Consider the following 17,811-nt stretch of genomic DNA (forward strand, 5'->3'; position numbering starts at 1 on the left):
GTTCGAATCCCACTGCGGGACGAGGAGACCGGTCCTTTGGATGAGACCGTATAAACCGAGGCCCCGTGTCGCAGTAGGTGCTGGCACGAAAAAGATCCCTCCCTGCTCAATGGCCCTGAGTGCCGAGTATAGGACAAAATTTGCAGCTCTCCACTGGCAAATGGTGGCGTCTCCATATGAGTGAAAAATTCTCGAGAGGGACGTTAAACAATATACAATCAATCAATCAATCAAGTAAAATATCCAAATATGAAACAGACGTGCCAGTCTTTGTGGTATCTTTTATCTCAAGCTCTCCAGGATATATTTTATCGACGTAGAAATGGAAATTGCTATTGTTAATTGACAATACGTCGTCGATATATCTACAGTCGAGTTGAAGGACACAAAGATTTGCACAATTTCTGCTTCAAATGAATACAAAAATAGGTCTGCTAATAACGGAGCGCAGTCGGTACCCAAGGGAATTCCAATATATTGTTGGAAGACCTGGTCTTCAGAAACCACATAGATATTGCCAATCCGAAATATCCCCCCGTGTACTTGAAATCAAAGATACTTCAAAGTCTCCACATCTGTTTTCACATTGAAAATTTTACTTGATACATACATATATAGTAAGCTTAAAACAATGCTTTATGTTTGATGACTTTTAAATCATCAACTTTCCGTATTCATGCAAAAATATACCTTCATAACCTGCATAAAGGGTTTATATCTCAGTTGATTCAATACGCATTCCTCCATGGCGCCTCTATGGCAGATGTTTTGGAGGCCCATCTTTTTCTGTTTCAAATTTGACTTGTTTCAAAAAAGGTTGACCTTGAGTACTTTTCTTTATCTAAATATATTTCATTACAGATACTGATCTAAATTCTGGGTCGGTTAATGTTTTTTGCCCACTTAAGAAATTTGTATTGCTGAAAAGATTTTTTTCAGATCGGACAATGCTCGTAATTTTTAGTTTTATGAAAAACAATTTCTTTGAGGTTTTTGAAAATAAAATTTTCTAATACTCTCTTCTGCTTGTTGAGATTCACAGAATGTTCTTATCACAAACACATGGTGCTTTTTTATCTTTTGGGGTTAGGGTAAGGGAAGTAACTCTGATGAATGCCAATCTTAAATCCCGCTAATAAGAAGAATTTATCACAAGATATTTGTCAAATAAATCAAAGAAGGCAAAAAAACAACACTTTAGTAGACTTTATGAAGATATTCCAACAGGGTTAATAGTCAAATAAAAACATTCTGGGATTATTTTTTTTCTTCAATAATATGCCTAGAAGTATGTATGAAGGGATTCTTGTTTGGTTTCTGACTAAATGAAATATTCAAAGCACGTGTATAAATCCATGCTTGTCCTAATATTTGGATTTTAAGTATTTTAAAAATCATATTCTTCTTTCTTCTGTATAATTGTACAGGTTAAAATATAAATGGTTAACTTACTTTGAATTTACAATGGACCATATTTTTAGTAGAATAGTGGCGTATAAAATTATCTCCATTACTGATTTTAAAAATTACATCAGAACAAATAATTGAACAACAATGAACAGACGATCGAACTTATGATTTTTATATCATTATCATTACCTTAACATGAGTACATTACAAAATTCGCTACCCGATACCTATAATTTTTTTTTTAAAATCTGATTTTGATATTGTCATCTAGTAGAAGGTTTATTATCAAAGTTTTACGTTAAAGGAAAATGATTAAATTTTTTAGATATAGAAATGTTATATCCCTTTTAACATATGTAAGTTTTGCCTCGTATTCGTGTTTTTGAACGAGAATCTTGTTCACCATGCGGGGTGAATTCTAAGACGTAAACATAAGTAGTGACTGTTCCTTCGTCATTAGAATTGAAAGGCACGTGTTTGACAGATGAGCCTTTAAAAAACCGAGGCTTCGTTTCACGGTAGACTTTGCCCCGGTAACCCCCCCCCCAAAAAAAAAACAAAAAAAAAAACAAAAAAAAACCAGTGCCTCGTGGTCCTAGGTATCGAACAAAGTCATTTTTTTTTTAAATCTCCCTAGGAGTGTAAATGAAGATTTGAATCTGACATTAAGGAGTATGTAGTCCTACAATCAATCAATCGATCGATTGATCGCACAATGAATCAATCTATGAGAACGCTATGTACCGAGCACTACAGTGACGTCATCTTGGTGTAACATTGCGGATGTTTGACTGTGACGACACTGGGTCATTAAGTGTCTGACCGAGGACATATGATAGAGATGGTGCAGTGCTGTAAATGTCTTTATTAGTTTGTAAATTACTCATGATAAATATATGGATGATGGTTCAGCGACTTGAGCTAATAACGTCCGTCCATACATCCGGGTCGCTTTAATTCACCATGACTAATTGTTATAGTAACATTATCAATATTCATATATGCACGACGTGATGGAGTCCCTTTTCCATGGAGCATGGAGTTTAATATTAAGCATTATATATGGTAAGTTTTTAATCTAAGAACTTTTTATTGTTTTAAAAATAAATAGTTTAACACAACACTGACACTTATTCAAATTTTCCTGTATTACCCTCAAACTCGGTCAAAGAAACCGATTATAGTTTGACATGTAATATATATATATCAAATATGTGGAAATAACGAATTGTAATTGAGCTCAAAAGCCAATGAAACAATAAAAATAAAAGCAGACATAGCACGGACCTCCAAAACATCAGACGTGGGATTAGGTGCCTTGTAGGAGTGAGCCATGCAGACCTGTCACACCCGCTCTTGTCATGATCAGAAAATAACGAAAATATTTGTAGACAACTCAGTGTATGAACACTGAACTTACAATCAGTATAAAAATGTCAGTCACCATTTGATTTAATGATGAATTATGTTTTCTGACAGACTCATTGTATCGACTACAGAACTCATGATGATACTTTTAAACGATACTGTTGATAGTCTTGCTTTTATAAAGTTTTTAGTATTTTGATAAAAAATATTGCTGTTAACCCATCAGGTCAAAATTAAACAAATTATCATTTTTTGAAGATCAACACTAGATATCTTTTTAAGGAGTTTTTATGTTCGTATCAACATTTCTTGATACATAATATAAAAAATTCTTCCTTTAAAAAGATTTATTTACGACTCAAATAAGTCACGTTATATCAGCAATCCTGTAAGAATGAAAATATACAAATTCTAACTTAGTACACGAAATTGATCCTGTAAAACTGGAACATTTCAATTTTTGTTGTAATGAAAACATAGATTATCTTACTCACATGAAAGTCCATTAAATTATAAATACATTTAAATATTAGATTAAATTCATGTTTTGAGTGGTACAATTCTTTTTTGTGATATTAATCTAAACTATTGTTTATGCATTTTATCCCCTTTAGAACTACCAGGGCTTCGTATATATTCACATATTTAATTATCTTAATGTTTGAGGTTTGTGTTTATATGTTCACATCTCTGTATATTTTTATGTTTTAGTAAGATCAATCACTTTTCTTATATTTATCCTTTTCATGTTAACAATATACTGAAAATGATATAGATACTAAATATAAAATATAAAACTTTTTATTTAGTATAGAAAAGAAAAGGCGAAAGAATTTTTTGTAAGCGTATGTAATACATAAGATAGAGATAAGCGTAGAAATACAATTACTATAACGTGTTATCAATGAATTTGTACTTAAGAACTTCCGCCTGTTAAGAGCGGAAGTAACCGGAAGTCATCACTGTTGTTAACACTTCAGTGTAAATCTTAGGCTTGTATTACAAACCTTGTGTATCAATGTTAACTTGAAATCTACATGTAGATTAAACTAGACACTACACACTAATAATCAATCACTTAATTTCACGATTTCAATGAATCCTTTATTAATAAAATTAATGCATTTCTTCATTTCATCTCTATTTATTTTAGAACTTTCTCATAATTCCGCGTCTTAATATCAAACTAACTGGCCAATGGTACATAAAATACAAATATACTTTAATAAATACTCCGATTTACATACTAAATTAGGGTGTATTTCTCTTGTAAACACAGGAAGTATAAATTTCGAAAAAATAGATTTGAATATTCTTACATTTTCATCATAAAAGCATTTACTCTGATAAATTACTTGCAGTCGCTTATTTAGTGCACGTTCTGTACAACTGAACGTTGAAATTTTTATGTTTCGTTTTGTTTTTTGTTGATTTCATAAAAAAGTTTATACAGGATTATTTTCGCTGCGTCTTATTTTCGCCCTTTTAGTCTAGCAAACAATTCCGCTCCGTTTTAAATTCGCCCATTCACTGTTTTATTTAAGAAATTATACTGTGTTCTTTTAATTCACCCACCTGTTGTAGGGGGATGGGGCGAAAATATACCTGTAGTATGATTTTCTTCTTTGACAAAATGAGTGTAATATAAGCTATCAAGAAAAGTTTTGTCAAAATGGTTCTTGTCCGAAGCAGAAACATAGGTTTTCGTTGAAAAAAAAGACAATAAATTACAAAAGTTAAGAAATTTAAATATCATCAATGTGCAACCCTTTGTTATCGTCAAATATGTATTTCGTGAAAGTATTGTTTAATTATTTTGGTAGGAATGTACCTTCCAGAAGTAGAGAGCAGAGTTTTTGTTACATACAACAGAGGCAGAACGGTCACCTATTCCTCCTACAGGCGGAGTCAAAATAGCCAGTAAGTACACAACACAGAGTTAATCCTTAACCTGACGTCATATATTCCTCTAACAGAAGGAGTTAATATATCAAGTAATTACACAAGGTAGGGTTAACCCTAACCCTGACGTCATATATTCCTATTACAGACGGAGTTAACATAACTTAAATACACAACACAGAGTTAACCCTTAACATGACGTCATACATTACTCCTACAGAAGGAGTTAGTATAACCTTACTTTAGTAAGTACACGATACAATACGTATTAGAATAATAACCTGGATTTCCTATAGAGGTTAGAATGAATCCCCTTTCCGATATATCAGGGTAGGATGATAACCACTCTTCCATTGGCATTTATCCAATCAAAGATTCACATATATTACAATGCAGGACAAAATAGTACCCTTTCATGAGATATTAACCAATCAATGATTCGCATTCATAACAAAGCAGGGCAGGATGGTTACCTTTCATAATATGCTATCCAATCTTTTATTTGTTCAAATTACAAAATAGAGCAGAATGATTACCTTCCAAGAAATATATGGAGATAAGGAACAGTATTCACAATCAAAAGTTTATCAAACAATTCAAAATAGGAGCAGAGCAAATACGTACCTCCAAAACATCAGAGGTTGGATCAGGTGCCATGGAGGATTGAGCATCCAATGCAAACCAGTCACATCCATCGTTTGTTCCTTGTCATGATCGGGAAATAGCGAAAAAAACGTCGACAATTAAGTATAATGGACTAATTACATGTAGAGTGAAATACGTCAGTCAGCTTTTGACTCAATGATAAATTGAATTTGCTGACAAGGTTAATTAACTTAAACTCAATACTGCAAAAGATACCATAGAGCCTGGCCCATTTTTTAAAATATGTATTTTGGTAGAAAAAGGCATGACATTTAATTAACACCAAAACGTAGGACAAACATGATGCTTTAATTTTTCTATGGACAATTTTCCTTACACTTTCAACAGTTGTATCTGGAATTTATCTCCACGTCGATACATAAAAGCTTGTTCTGTGAACAAATAATACCTAAAACGAGGCAGGTTATTGACACATAAGCTGATGATACAATGATATCTACAGATTTGTTTAAAGTCAATTTTTTTTTTACATTTTCTATTTTGGAAAGATTGACCTTGTCAGCAATGCAATATATCATTAGTCAAATTGATATTTTACATACATATTTAGATATCTTTATTAGCTCTGCTCATGATTTGATTTGTTTGTATGGACTTTGAGCTTGATAACTGTCCGTAATCTCCATATTCCCTCCCTGTAGTCGCATATTAGTTTGTCTCTTTATTAATTGTAGTCGCGTATTAGTTTGTCTCTTTATTAATTGTAGTTGCGTATTAGTTTGTCTCTTTATTAATTGTAGTCGCGTATTAGTTTGTCTCTTTATTAATTGTAGTCACGTATTAGTTTGTCTCTTTATTAATTGTAGTCGCGTATTAGTTTGTCTCTTTATTAATTGTAGTTGCGTATTAGTTTGTCTCTTTATTAATTGTAGTCGCGTATTAGTTTGTCTCTTTATTAATTGTAGTCGCGTATTAGTTTGTCTCTTTATTAATTGTAGTCGCGTATTAGTTTGTCTCTTTATTAATTGTAGTCGCGTATTAGTTTGTCTCTTTATTAATTGTAGTTGCGTATTAGTTTGTCTCTTTATTAATTGTAGTCGCGTATTAGTTTGTCTCTTTATTAATTGTAGTCGCGTATTAGTTTGTCTCTTTATTAGTTGTAGTCGCGTATTAGTTTGTCTCTTTAAAATACCATTACGTAACAGAGAGGAGCAGCTAATTTATTTGAAACTTTTTTGTCTCACTCTATCTTGCTTTTTCTTTTGGCCTGCTCAGGGTAATTAACAGAACAATACATTTGTATAAAACTTATTATGAGCACTATAAATAAAAGGTGAAACCAGTATTTAAAGGGGCATAGACACAGTCTCAGCTAAAAATTATATCCATTTTTTATGGTTACATGTCACAGAAGAAAAAAACCATCTATTTTTTATTATTGCTTAGTTTGACCTCTATGTATTGTCTTTAAAAACAACTCATTAACTAAGGATCTTAGTTTAAATTTAGTACACTGCGTTGTTTTTTAGGTAATTCTTGTATGATGTGGATTTTTGTTTCTTTTAACTACTTTGCTTTGTTTTATTTTTTCAGAAGTACTTTTCGGGTAATGTGGATTTTTCTTTCATTTGATTTATTTGCTTTGTTTATTTTTTCAGAAGTAATTCTCATCTGATTTGGATTTTTGTTTCATTTGACTACTTTGCCTTCTCTCAGAAAATATTATTTCATTTTTATTTTTTGCTTTGTTTTTTTTTTCAGAAGTAATTCTCGTGTGATGTGGATTCTTGTTTAATTAGAGTATTTTGTTTATTTTCAGAAGTAATTCTCGTCTGATGTGGATTTTTGTTGGTCTCTTTTTCGGATCCATAGTTCTAGTTCTTCTGTGTTTCTTTTGTTACATCAAATGTAAGAGAAAAACACCAGAGACAGAGAACAATTCGGGAAATGCAGGTATGAAATCTTCTCCGATATTGATAGTATAGGGAACACGACATTTTTTTCTTTCACTCGTTCCTTAATTGTTTTGTATATATATACCTTACCAGATGTCCCTAGGTAATGAGTTGTAAAATGATGCTTGGAGTTCGATTCTTGATTTCTCTCCGCATCAAGCTTAATACTTAAATGTATATCAGAGTATCCTCCTGGTTAACAAATAAGTTGGAAGGGAATAACAAGTATACAATCCAAATATGAAACAGATATGTCGGACTCTGTGGTTCCTTTGATTGGCAGTTCACCGATATATATTAATTTGACATATAAATTTTAGCAAATATTCTTAACTGATAAAAATTGTAGAAATGCGGGAATCCTATTGGAAGGTCAGGGGAAGTATTTTCGTCTTACGTAGATGTTTTAATGTAATGTATTGTACTTTCTGCATAATGATTGTTTGAATCTTTGATAGTCACTAATGTGAACCATAGTATCGACCTGATATCTTGCAAAGTTAAGAGCCTCCTCCACTCCCCCGCAATTGAATAGTAGCAATTGCGAGGTACATTCAATATTACATATCTGCATTGTTTGTCTAAACCTATGTTACATAAAAGATGTATGTTCTTTTTGCAGTGTCAGTGGTACGACTGCCAGATACAAGATATGATATAAATCCTCCTCCTAGCTATTCTCAGACAGTACAAGACGGACACCGGACCCTCAAAGTATCTGACCCAAACGGTCCTCCTAGATACAGTGATATCATTAGTCCCCCGGGGAATGTCGAGTCCACTCCGGGGTCATCTACTCCGACGACAGAATCCGTCAGTAGTCCATCAGCCTCTGCCGCTCCCAGTGACATCGATATCAGATCGCACGTGGAGACACAGACAGGTGGGTCAGACCCCGAGGACCGGTCAACAGCAGGAGACAGTGATGAACGGAAAGATGAGGCACATACTCCGACCAACGATAAAGCAGGACTTATTGACAATGAAATAGAGGGCTGATGACATTCTATAATAAAGAACAAATAAGCAACAAATTCAGACAGAATTATTTATTGTTAAAATACTATTTTGAAGTACAATCATTGTTAGTTATATTAAAGCTCATCAAATCTAATTTCCCGAAAAATAATGGAGTATTGATTTCTTAACCCATTAATATGAGAATCTCTTCAATATATGTTCAAGAGAAAATATATTAGTAAAAAAAAATCATAATACAGTACCTCAAAGACGAAATTTTATCTTCTTTTACACATACCCTCAACATGAAATTGTGCAAAATTGGTAATATTTCATTCAATTTATTAGACTCATAGAAACAAAGATTCGTTTATTGTAAAATAAGTCATCCATATAATGACAGAGGTAGAAAACTTGGGGATTGTAATTTGGTTTCAATTGTGACCATATAATTCTAATTTTAGACATGGATTAGATTGTTTTCAATACGGCTCTGTGATGAACTTTCCTTTTCGACCGTTGTTCTGTACGGAAACGTAAGAAGCATGTGGAATAGCATAGATAAAAAATCATTTCTCAAAAGTGACTTTTCGGGTTATGTGCTTAATTTCGATAATTTTAATTGATTTTCATAATTTTTTTTTAATCAGCAATTATTAGATTTTATATTTAGAAAGTTGCTTGTCGTATCAATTTTTTTTTAAAACAAATCCATTAGCTTTGACTTTGGCATTTCAAGAAAATAACGTTATCTGTATCATTTAACATTGTCTATCTATTCAAAGAATCATTTTCAATTTTTCAAATAATATGTTGGATGTCAACTACAATTTTATCGCAAGTAAACCAAGAACTACTGTTTGCATGTATAAACGAATTATATGGTGGTAACGAATAGTTTTCAATCTCAAAAGTCCATTCAAATGATAGATATCAGGAACAGAGCAAACACATACCTCTAAAACATCAGAATTAAGATCAGGTGCCATTGAGGAGTAAATATCTCCTGCCGACCGATCACAACGCCCTATTTTCCTTGTCCTTTTCCTTGATCGAGAAATAAATGAAAATTTCGTTGACAAAGACCGTATAGCGGGTATTTTTAGCGGGGTGCTAACTTTGGCTAATTTTAGCGGTTTTATAGTCAGCCGCTGAAATTTTGATCGCCATTTTTTTTTTTGTACTCTTTATTATCACTAATGAGTACAAGAAAAATCACTTAAATAACTTTGATCTGCCGTTTTATAAGCAATATTTGTTTAAATTGTTATTCAAACGTATATCAAACATACTGAACCTTATCTAAAAGACGAATTTCTTCTCTTTTGCTTTGTCCTGGCATGGAACTCCGTGTCCGCCAAAATTATTTGCATACCTTTGAGCAAGCAAAACGCCAAATTTTACACCCGCTTTACGGTAGTACAAGTATGAAAATATCAGTCAGAATTTAACTTATTGAAAGATTATATATTAGCTGACAAGGTCTTTGTATCGACCAAAGAACTTGCGGAAAGATAACATTTTAATAGACTGTTTATATTCTTTTTTGAAAGTGTACGTATGTTGAGTATGCTCTTGCGTATCGAATCCATATGCAGATTAAAAGGTATATTGTTTCATATGTAAAGGAAGCTGACGATAGAAGTTAAGTCATCAAATTTATCTTCAAGCTTGGTTGTTATATTACAATTAATGCCTTTTTCTGGTAAAATATCCACATATGAGACAGATGTACCAAACTATGTGGTATTGTTTATTTCATGCTCACTGGGATATATCGAGTCGACATATGAATGGATTGATAGATCAGAGTAACAAAGATTGATTGTATATTGTTTAACGTCCCTCTTGAGAATTTTTCACTCATATGGAGACGCCACCATTTTCCGGTGGAGAGCTGCAAATATTGTGCTATATATACTCGGCACTCAGGATCATTGAGCAGTGAGGGATCTTTTTTCGTGCCAGCACCTACTGCGACACGGGACCTCGGTTTAAACGGTCTCTTTCGAAGGACCGGTCTCTACGTCCCACAGTCGGATTCGAACCCGTGACGTAAGGATTTAACTCCCTACTCCGTGACTCTAGAGCAGACGCTCTAACCACTGCGCCATGTACATGTAGGCGACCATATGAATGGAAGAAACTCATATGAATGTAAGAAACTGTTTTCCTCATCTAAGTATAAGAGAAATAATAAATTGACATATACATTGTAAAAATTACTTGGTTTTTGATGATCTGTACCTGCTGTCGTTGTCGAGAATCACACAAAAGTAAATGAGGAGGCAGGTTGGGCGAGAATGTAAGATTACATTTGAAACTGACTTTGATGTTGGTTTTTATTGATTGATAGATTGATTGTATACTGTTTAACGTCCCTCTCCAGAATATTCCACTGATATGGAGACGTCACCATTGCCGGTGAAGGGCTACAAATTTAGGCCTATGCTCGGCACTCAGGGCCTTTGAGCAGGGAGGGATCTTTATCGTGCCACACCTGCTGTGACACGGGGCCTAGGTTTATATGGTCCGTAGCACCGCCCCATTTAGTCGCCCTTTACGACAAGTAAGGGGGTACTGAGGACCTATTCTAACCCGGATCCCCACGGGGCATGTTGATTTTTAAAGTTGGTTATTTATAAAGAAAAACAACTATATCTTTTAATGATTGGCAGTGGATTATAAAGTCAGCATTATACTTAAATCAATATTTTTTCTCTGTCTATGTTTATACATATCTTTAATAAACTTTATTTCTCAACTTAGAATGAAGTGTTTAGAATAGTCTTATAACATTTTTTCTTAAAATACTAAGTTTAAATTGAAGAACAAGAGTTTAACAGTATTGATAATTCTGTTGCCTTTTAAAATGTTTGTACGAAAACAAAACATGAAAAATGTAATTTTGATTTTTTTTTAAAATGGGATAAAAGACCTCAGAAAAGAAAAAAAAATCTGCAAATAAATAAACTATGAATTTTTTTGTTCATACAGAAATCTTCGATAAAGTTGCAAGAAAATAAAATTTTTCACTGAGACAAAGAGTCGTCTTTGAATGTTGGGAAGGGCAAGCAGAGAAAAGAAAACCCAGGATATAAACAGGAAAATCGGAAAACGGTTTGGAAATTTTACTACTGTGCAGCTGTAGTAGAGATTACAGCAAACATGCATCTTACAGCAAAGAGATTTTCATTCTCCGTGGCTTTAAAACATATATTGTGAACTTAACAGATATAACAGATTAAGTTAATAATAAAGCTGTATTATCGTTATAAGTGTGTTTTACTGTATATAAACATCTTAAGGTTATTAAATTTCATTTAACATCATATACAACAAACTTTTTACTTGTTTCCTGTACAAGAATCTGTCAGAAACCTAATGGTTTTGGGGTCACTTTTTAAAAAAATTACAACTTCCTTAAAGTGTCTCCTACATATTTATTTTAATAAGCAGTTATACAATTTTTTTAATAGGACCATTGAACGCAATTTTGTCCCTAAGCCATAGTAAAGATATTACTTCGTTGTGTCAAGTATCACATCTGTCTGATTTTAAATTTTATGCTGACAAATTAATCAATTTGCTTATCTATTAGCTTTCTGATTCTGACAACTATTACCATTAAAAATCCAGAGGTCTACAGTGATTAAAGAAAACCACAATCATTATCAAGTATGAAAAATGTTATCTCGCAATTCTTTAAGTTGAGGTATACTGCTTAAAAGTTCATAGATTCTTGACATGCTGATCCCACTCTCAACAAGGCATTCCTTAGGGCAAGTCCTCAATATTTCTTTCATAGATGCATCATGCACAAAGCCTGGGATTCCTTCTTGGAGCATTACATACACTTTTGGCAAGCCTTTATCTAAATCAATGATCCCAGGGCCTCCAGAAGCACCATGAGTTGTAGATTCTGAGCAGTGGAAGAGTACCCTTACCTTTAGCCTCTTGTCGAAATCATAAGCTTTTTTAATTTTTTCTGTCTCCAATTCAGGATAATTACTCTTCCACCACAAAAGTGCTTTACAGTACGTTTGAAAGGCTTCACATTCCGAAATTAAAGGACATTTTCTGTCAATTATCTGTTCATTGCCATGGTAGGCTGGGTGACCAATAATGGTTACATTTTCTGGTTGCTTGCGAGATATATCCAAAATAAATGGCTTTGGTAATTCTGTCCAATCAACTTCTAATAAAGCAATGTCATCTTCTTCCTGTTTGCTGTAGAATGGAATGTCATATCTCAAAGGATATGGTTTATAGTTAACGTGTTCTCTTGTACGACCAAAATATACATAAATAGGGTTGTCCTCGATGTATTTCATGGATTTGTCTACAAAAAAACGGCATTTTTTAGTAGATGTAATAGTGAGCCCTTTGTATTATCTGCGTGAAAAGGATATATTTAAATAGAGAAGTATATTATTCAAAGAAATGTTGATGTGTCCATGGGAAATGTTTCTGAAAATTTAAACCCTCTTTATGCATAAAAAATATATAAAAATATTTCAATGCTATACTTTCACGTTTAAAAGTCAAATTTGATTAATTTAAAGCATTTGTATACCGCCTCTTCAGAGTAAAATTACATAGCATAGGTTGACCAAAATGCAGTAATAGTATAAAAGTTGTTAACTGCTCAGGGTGTCTGTGCGTACGGGTCACTGTAACGTTTTCTTTAAGATACATTTTAAATTCATTCAATATTAAAAAAAATACGTTTAATTAGGGTAACATGTGAAATTGTTACCCCCTAGAAAATATTTGCAGAACTCAGATTACCTTCAGTTAGCAATTGTTTTCGAGGGAATACTATTTAACATGCTACCCAAAAAGCATGTAATTCTAGTATTTTTATTATAACAGAGTTTAGTAGGGAAAATTATTGCATTAACTTTGTGTAGATTTCCACAATAGGCTAACATACAGTTCTCTAATAAGAATGTCTTATAATTATCCAAAATTCTACGTACTGTTCGAAAATGCGTAACTTTTTAAAGTTTACCATGAGAAAATCGATAGAATATAAATGTCACAAAAAGTTTGAATTGATTTTTTTTTTTTTTTTTTTTTTTTTTATAGAATTTATTACCATATCAATATAATGTGAACTTAAGGACAGACGAGAAGTTCCTTAATAATAAATAAGTTTTTCTAATAGTTTGTCATTGAAGTATTGCTACTTAAACATGTTTACTCACAAAAAATGGAGGTACCTTACCATGCATTTCTGCAAGATACCAGGGGTAGTTTTTCTTATATAATCCTTTGGGGAAGAAAAATAATTTTCCAATTTCAAATGTTTAAGTGTTTGGAATTTTTAAAAACATTTAGAAACTGGTTTAGAAACCAGAATGTTATTAAAATTTTAAATATATTTTATTTATATTACGAAGATATACAAAACATATTTTGAGGATCGTCTAGTCTGACCTTAAACATTATACGATGTATCCTTTAAACTTTTATATCTGTTCTTCTTTAGACTCTAAAGAAACTTCGGGTATATTGTTTTTCCTTCTTTCCGTCCGTCCGTCTGCCACACTCTTCTTCCTCAAACCCCTTTTACATTTTACACAGAAGCCTAATCATCTTTTAGGAGATAGTTGATGGTGTCATGTACACGGTAGATTTGCATTAAGATTTTGAAATTGTCATTTTTACTCTGGGGGTTAAATTGGGGTCGAAAAATAATGTTTTTAATTCAAATTCATTGGCCCTGGTTCCCTGAACTCCTCTTACATTTTACACAGTAGCCTAATAATCTTTTTGGAAGATGGTTAGTGGTGTCATGTAGAAGTGCAGTAAGGTTTCAGAATTTTCATTTTCACACTTGGAGTCAAATGGGGGTCGAAAAATGATGTTTTTTTTATGCAAAAAGCCCTTGGTTCCCTGAACTCTTCTTACATTTCACATAGAAGCCTAATTTCTTCCTGGAGATAGTTGGCGGTGTCATGTAGATGTGCATCAAGGTTTCGGAATTTTTTTTTCACCAGGGGGGGGGGGGGTCAGATGAGGGTCAATTTAATTTTATTAATTAACATGTTTAATCGCCCACTTGGTTCTCCAGAACTGGAAGATGATTGGTTTTGTCACGTGGATGTGTAAAATATTTTCAAAATTTGCATTTCCATGTGGATGCCAAATAAGGGCAGGTAAACAAATCACCCATTTCTAACCCATATGGTCATGATTTGTACAAACTTGAATCTACACTTCTTGAGAAAGTTTTCATATTGATCATGCTTTTGTTGTTTTTGAAAAGAAGAATTTTGATGAGTGAAAAAAAATCTTTTTTCCTATATAAAGCTTTGAACCCTTTTCTGTGGCCTGATCCTACCCTCGGAGGTTAAGATTTGAAAAACTAGAAATATGTCCATAGGACATGAATTACCCACTAAATGTATTTTACTAATACAACATGAAAATTTGTTTTGGTATATAAAATTTGATAAGAATATCTAGAACAGTTTCTTTAAAATTGAAACTTAAATCTAAAATAATTGATTATAGATTTAGTAAAAATATCTTCAATTGTTTCGTTAGAACTAAGCAAAATACAAAGTAAAGAGAAGGGAGGTCAGGGTCACAGGAAAGTGCAATGTGAAAAGTTTTTTGATGAAGTTGAATAATTTTACAAATACTTATCAGCATATTAGGTTTGATAAAGATATCTTGGATGATTTTTTTGAAACTGAGCCGAACGCTTATTTAAGAAAGAAGAGGTCAAGGTCAAAGGAAAGGCTAAGGTCAAAATGATGATGCAGTTGTAAAGCTTACGTCAGTATCAAGGTCAAATGAAAAGTCAGGGTCAAAAAAGGTTGATGCAATTGATAACTGTTAGCAGTATATATATCAGCATTTGAAGTTTTATAAATATATTTTGGGTTGTTTTTTTAAAAACTGATCTAGACACTTATTAAAAGAAAAATGAGGTCATGGTCATTTAGGATGTATGGATAAGTAGTACAGATAAATATTTTCATACGCCAAAGAGCTGAAGAATTAATGTGCATTACTAAAGAATATGAGGAATTTGGTGAAATTCTATGTAGCATAGGATCTTTTTGGTAAAATTGTGAACATGTAAACAAGTGGACAGGGTGACAGGTCGACGGGAAGACAGGTCGACAGGATGACAAGTCGACGGGTTGACATACTGTTTGTTTGACGAGTCGATTGGTTGACAGGTCCACAGGTTGAAAGGTTGACAGATTGTTTGCTTGACAGGTCTACAAGTATACAGTAGAACAAGTCGACTGGTTGACAGGTCAACGGGTAAACTTGTCGACGGGTTGACAGGTCAACAAATTGACAGGTCGACAGGTAAACGAGTCAACGAGTTGACAGGTTGACAAGTCGACGGATTATTATCTCTAGTAAGTTCCTGCACTAACTCTGATCTCACGGGTAGATTTGAGGACTAACCCTAATATTTCAATTGGGTTCCAGTACTAAGCATAATCTTTCCGATGGGTTCTAGGACTAACCATAATCTCTCAGTAGTTTTCGAGAAAATACTTTTCCAATTAAGTGTCAAGTGTCGGCTTGTCGACATATGTTGTGATGGATAAGATTTAGCAATTTGAAGACCTGTCCACCTTAATTTTGAGAGATAAGAGTTTGCAAATTAAGTGTCAACTGTTGACCTGTCAACCTTAGTGATAATAATGCAGGTTAAGTGTCAAATGTCGACCATTCATAGAAAAACTCTTCATGTGGACTTTTTTAAACGCGTTCTTCTGACGTAATGAGGCAAAACACTCATTTTTTGTTTTAAAAAGGAATCTATTTCTTTCTATATTTAAATTTGATAGATGTTAATCGGTTTTACTGATCTACTTTTCGTATACGCTAGTTGAACCGAAAAGTCAAGGTCAAATATGTTGATGCAGTTGAAAAGCTTCGATCAGTATGCGCCCGCGTGGCGCAGTGGTTAGAGCGTCTGCTCTAAAGTCGCTTAGTAAAGATTTGATCCCTACGTTGCGGGTTCGAATTCCACTGAAGTTCGGATGAGACCGTATAAACCGAGGTCCCGTGTCGCAGTAAGTTCTGTAAGACCCCTCACCGCTCAATGGCCCTCAGTGCTGAGCATAGGACAAAACTTGCAGCTCTCCACCGGCAAGAGGTGGCGTCTCCATATGAGTGAAAAATTCTCGAGAGGGACGTTAAACAACATATAATCAATGAATCCATTAGTATGCATCAACATATGAAGTTTAATTACATTATCTTTAATAATATCTTTAAAACTGAGCTAAACACTAGTTTAAGAAAAGTTAGGCCAAAGTCAAAGGAAAGGTCAAGGTCAGGAAACGTTGATGCAGTTGCATAGCTCTCATAAATATGTATCAGAAAATAAATTTTGATAAAAATAGCTTGAACAGTTTCTTTGAAACTGGGCTTGGACTTAGCTAAAAGCAAAGCGCTACCGAAAGACAGACGGAAGGACGAAAGACGGACATGAAAAACAGTACATGCCTCAACCATATTTAAGGCAGAGCAAAAAAAAAAAACCTTGAATCTACACTGAGAAGATTTTTCCATATCAAAATGACTAAGCAGCAAATTTAAAGAATTTTGGTCCCTTTCCTTTCCGTGTCTTAGTGGATGGGATGCTTTTATTTATGGCGTATTGTTTCAAATATGAACGGCCTATCATATGTTACCCATGAGAAATCAACGAAGCTAAAATCTTTGAAAATTAGGTGAAACATCAAGGTCAAGATGAAAACATAGAACATCTTGTTACAGGTTATGTACATGTCAAATATGAAATTTCTATCTTTCTCAATTAAAAAGTATCAGAAAATATAACATTTATAAAAAATAGGTTAAATTTCAAGGTCAATGTCACAGAGTCAAAAGTCATGATATATTAAAAAAGGTCTTGTCACAGGTAATAAACATGTTTATTATACCTCTATTGATAAACTTGAAATTGATTGGCTGGTAATTTTAAAACAGAACAATGACTCCAAATGGTCCTGTTTATAGCGACAATGACCTAGGAATCATTGCATGTGGGATATAATGACCCAGTCATTTTTATTAATGACCGATATTTAAATGATATCCTCTAAATCAAAAAATCCTTTTTGAGTAAAGTTAATGCATTAAATAATAATTATTCGAGAAAAACAACGTGTTTTTAAAATTGTGCATGGTCTGTTTTGCAGTACCATACAGAAAATGGTAAAGTTTTATCGGTTTACTCATTTCAAAATATGGAATGACACGTTAGAAGCGGCTCTTTAAAGAGTTGAATTTTTTGTTAAATTTTGACTGTGTAGAGGAAAAGTAAACGCTAGTCATAACAATGTATGTCTCTATCAACCAAATATTGTTTTGATCAGTAAATCACTAAATCATGATGCAAAAAATTACTCGACTTGCAGACGTCAATGTAAACAACTTCACTATACGGAGCGTAGCAAATCCCTATCCCGATCAAAGAAAGAATTGAATAACAGTTAGAGATTCATATTGTTAAATAAATATCGGTATGATAAAACAATTGATTACCCCTTTTGAGTTCAACATGGTGAAATAAGGACCCGAGACCTGGCCCACTCGATGACCTGCCTTGACCTCGGCCTTA

At 33.3% G+C, this 17,811-nt stretch overlaps 2 protein-coding genes across 2 annotated transcripts in view; one reads left to right on the forward strand and one right to left on the reverse strand.

Moving 5' to 3' along the window:
- The first annotated feature begins 4,567 nt into the window (after positions 1–4,567).
- On the forward strand, positions 4,568–8,257 carry LOC134277899 (uncharacterized). The gene is made up of 3 exons (XM_062760194.1): positions 4,568–4,698; positions 7,106–7,239; positions 7,864–8,257. Exons 1-3 carry the CDS (start codon positions 4,604–4,606, stop codon positions 8,238–8,240), a joined length of 606 nt encoding a protein of 201 aa, XP_062616178.1. The 5' UTR covers positions 4,568–4,603; the 3' UTR covers positions 8,241–8,257.
- Positions 8,258–11,607: 3,350 nt separating this feature from the next.
- LOC134277888 (uncharacterized) overlaps positions 11,608–17,811 on the reverse strand; it is a 30,761-nt gene continuing 24,557 nt past the window's right edge. The window contains exon 6 of the mRNA XM_062760180.1: positions 11,608–12,543. Within this exon, the coding sequence (XP_062616164.1) occupies positions 11,876–12,543 (668 nt within the window). The 3' untranslated portion in view covers positions 11,608–11,875. The remainder of the gene's footprint in view (positions 12,544–17,811) is intronic.

This window comes from Saccostrea cucullata, unplaced genomic scaffold, assembly GCF_032062105.1.
Source record: "Saccostrea cucullata isolate Sc308-1 unplaced genomic scaffold, CSIRO_AGI_Scuc_v1 ctg1250, whole genome shotgun sequence".
Classification (NCBI taxonomy): Eukaryota; Metazoa; Mollusca; class Bivalvia; order Ostreida; family Ostreidae; genus Saccostrea; species Saccostrea cuccullata.

Excerpts from the sequence above, each read along its gene's own strand:
- LOC134277899 (XM_062760194.1), top strand. The coding sequence starts at position 4,604 with ATGTACCTTCCAGAAGTAGAGAGCAGAGTTTTTGTTACATACAACAGA. Across the intron at positions 4,699-7,105 it reads AGGCGGAGTCAAAATAGCCA|AAGTAATTCTCGTCTGATGT; the intron begins GTAAGTACACAA and ends GTTTATTTTCAG. Across the intron at positions 7,240-7,863 it reads GAACAATTCGGGAAATGCAG|TGTCAGTGGTACGACTGCCA; the intron begins GTATGAAATCTT and ends TTCTTTTTGCAG.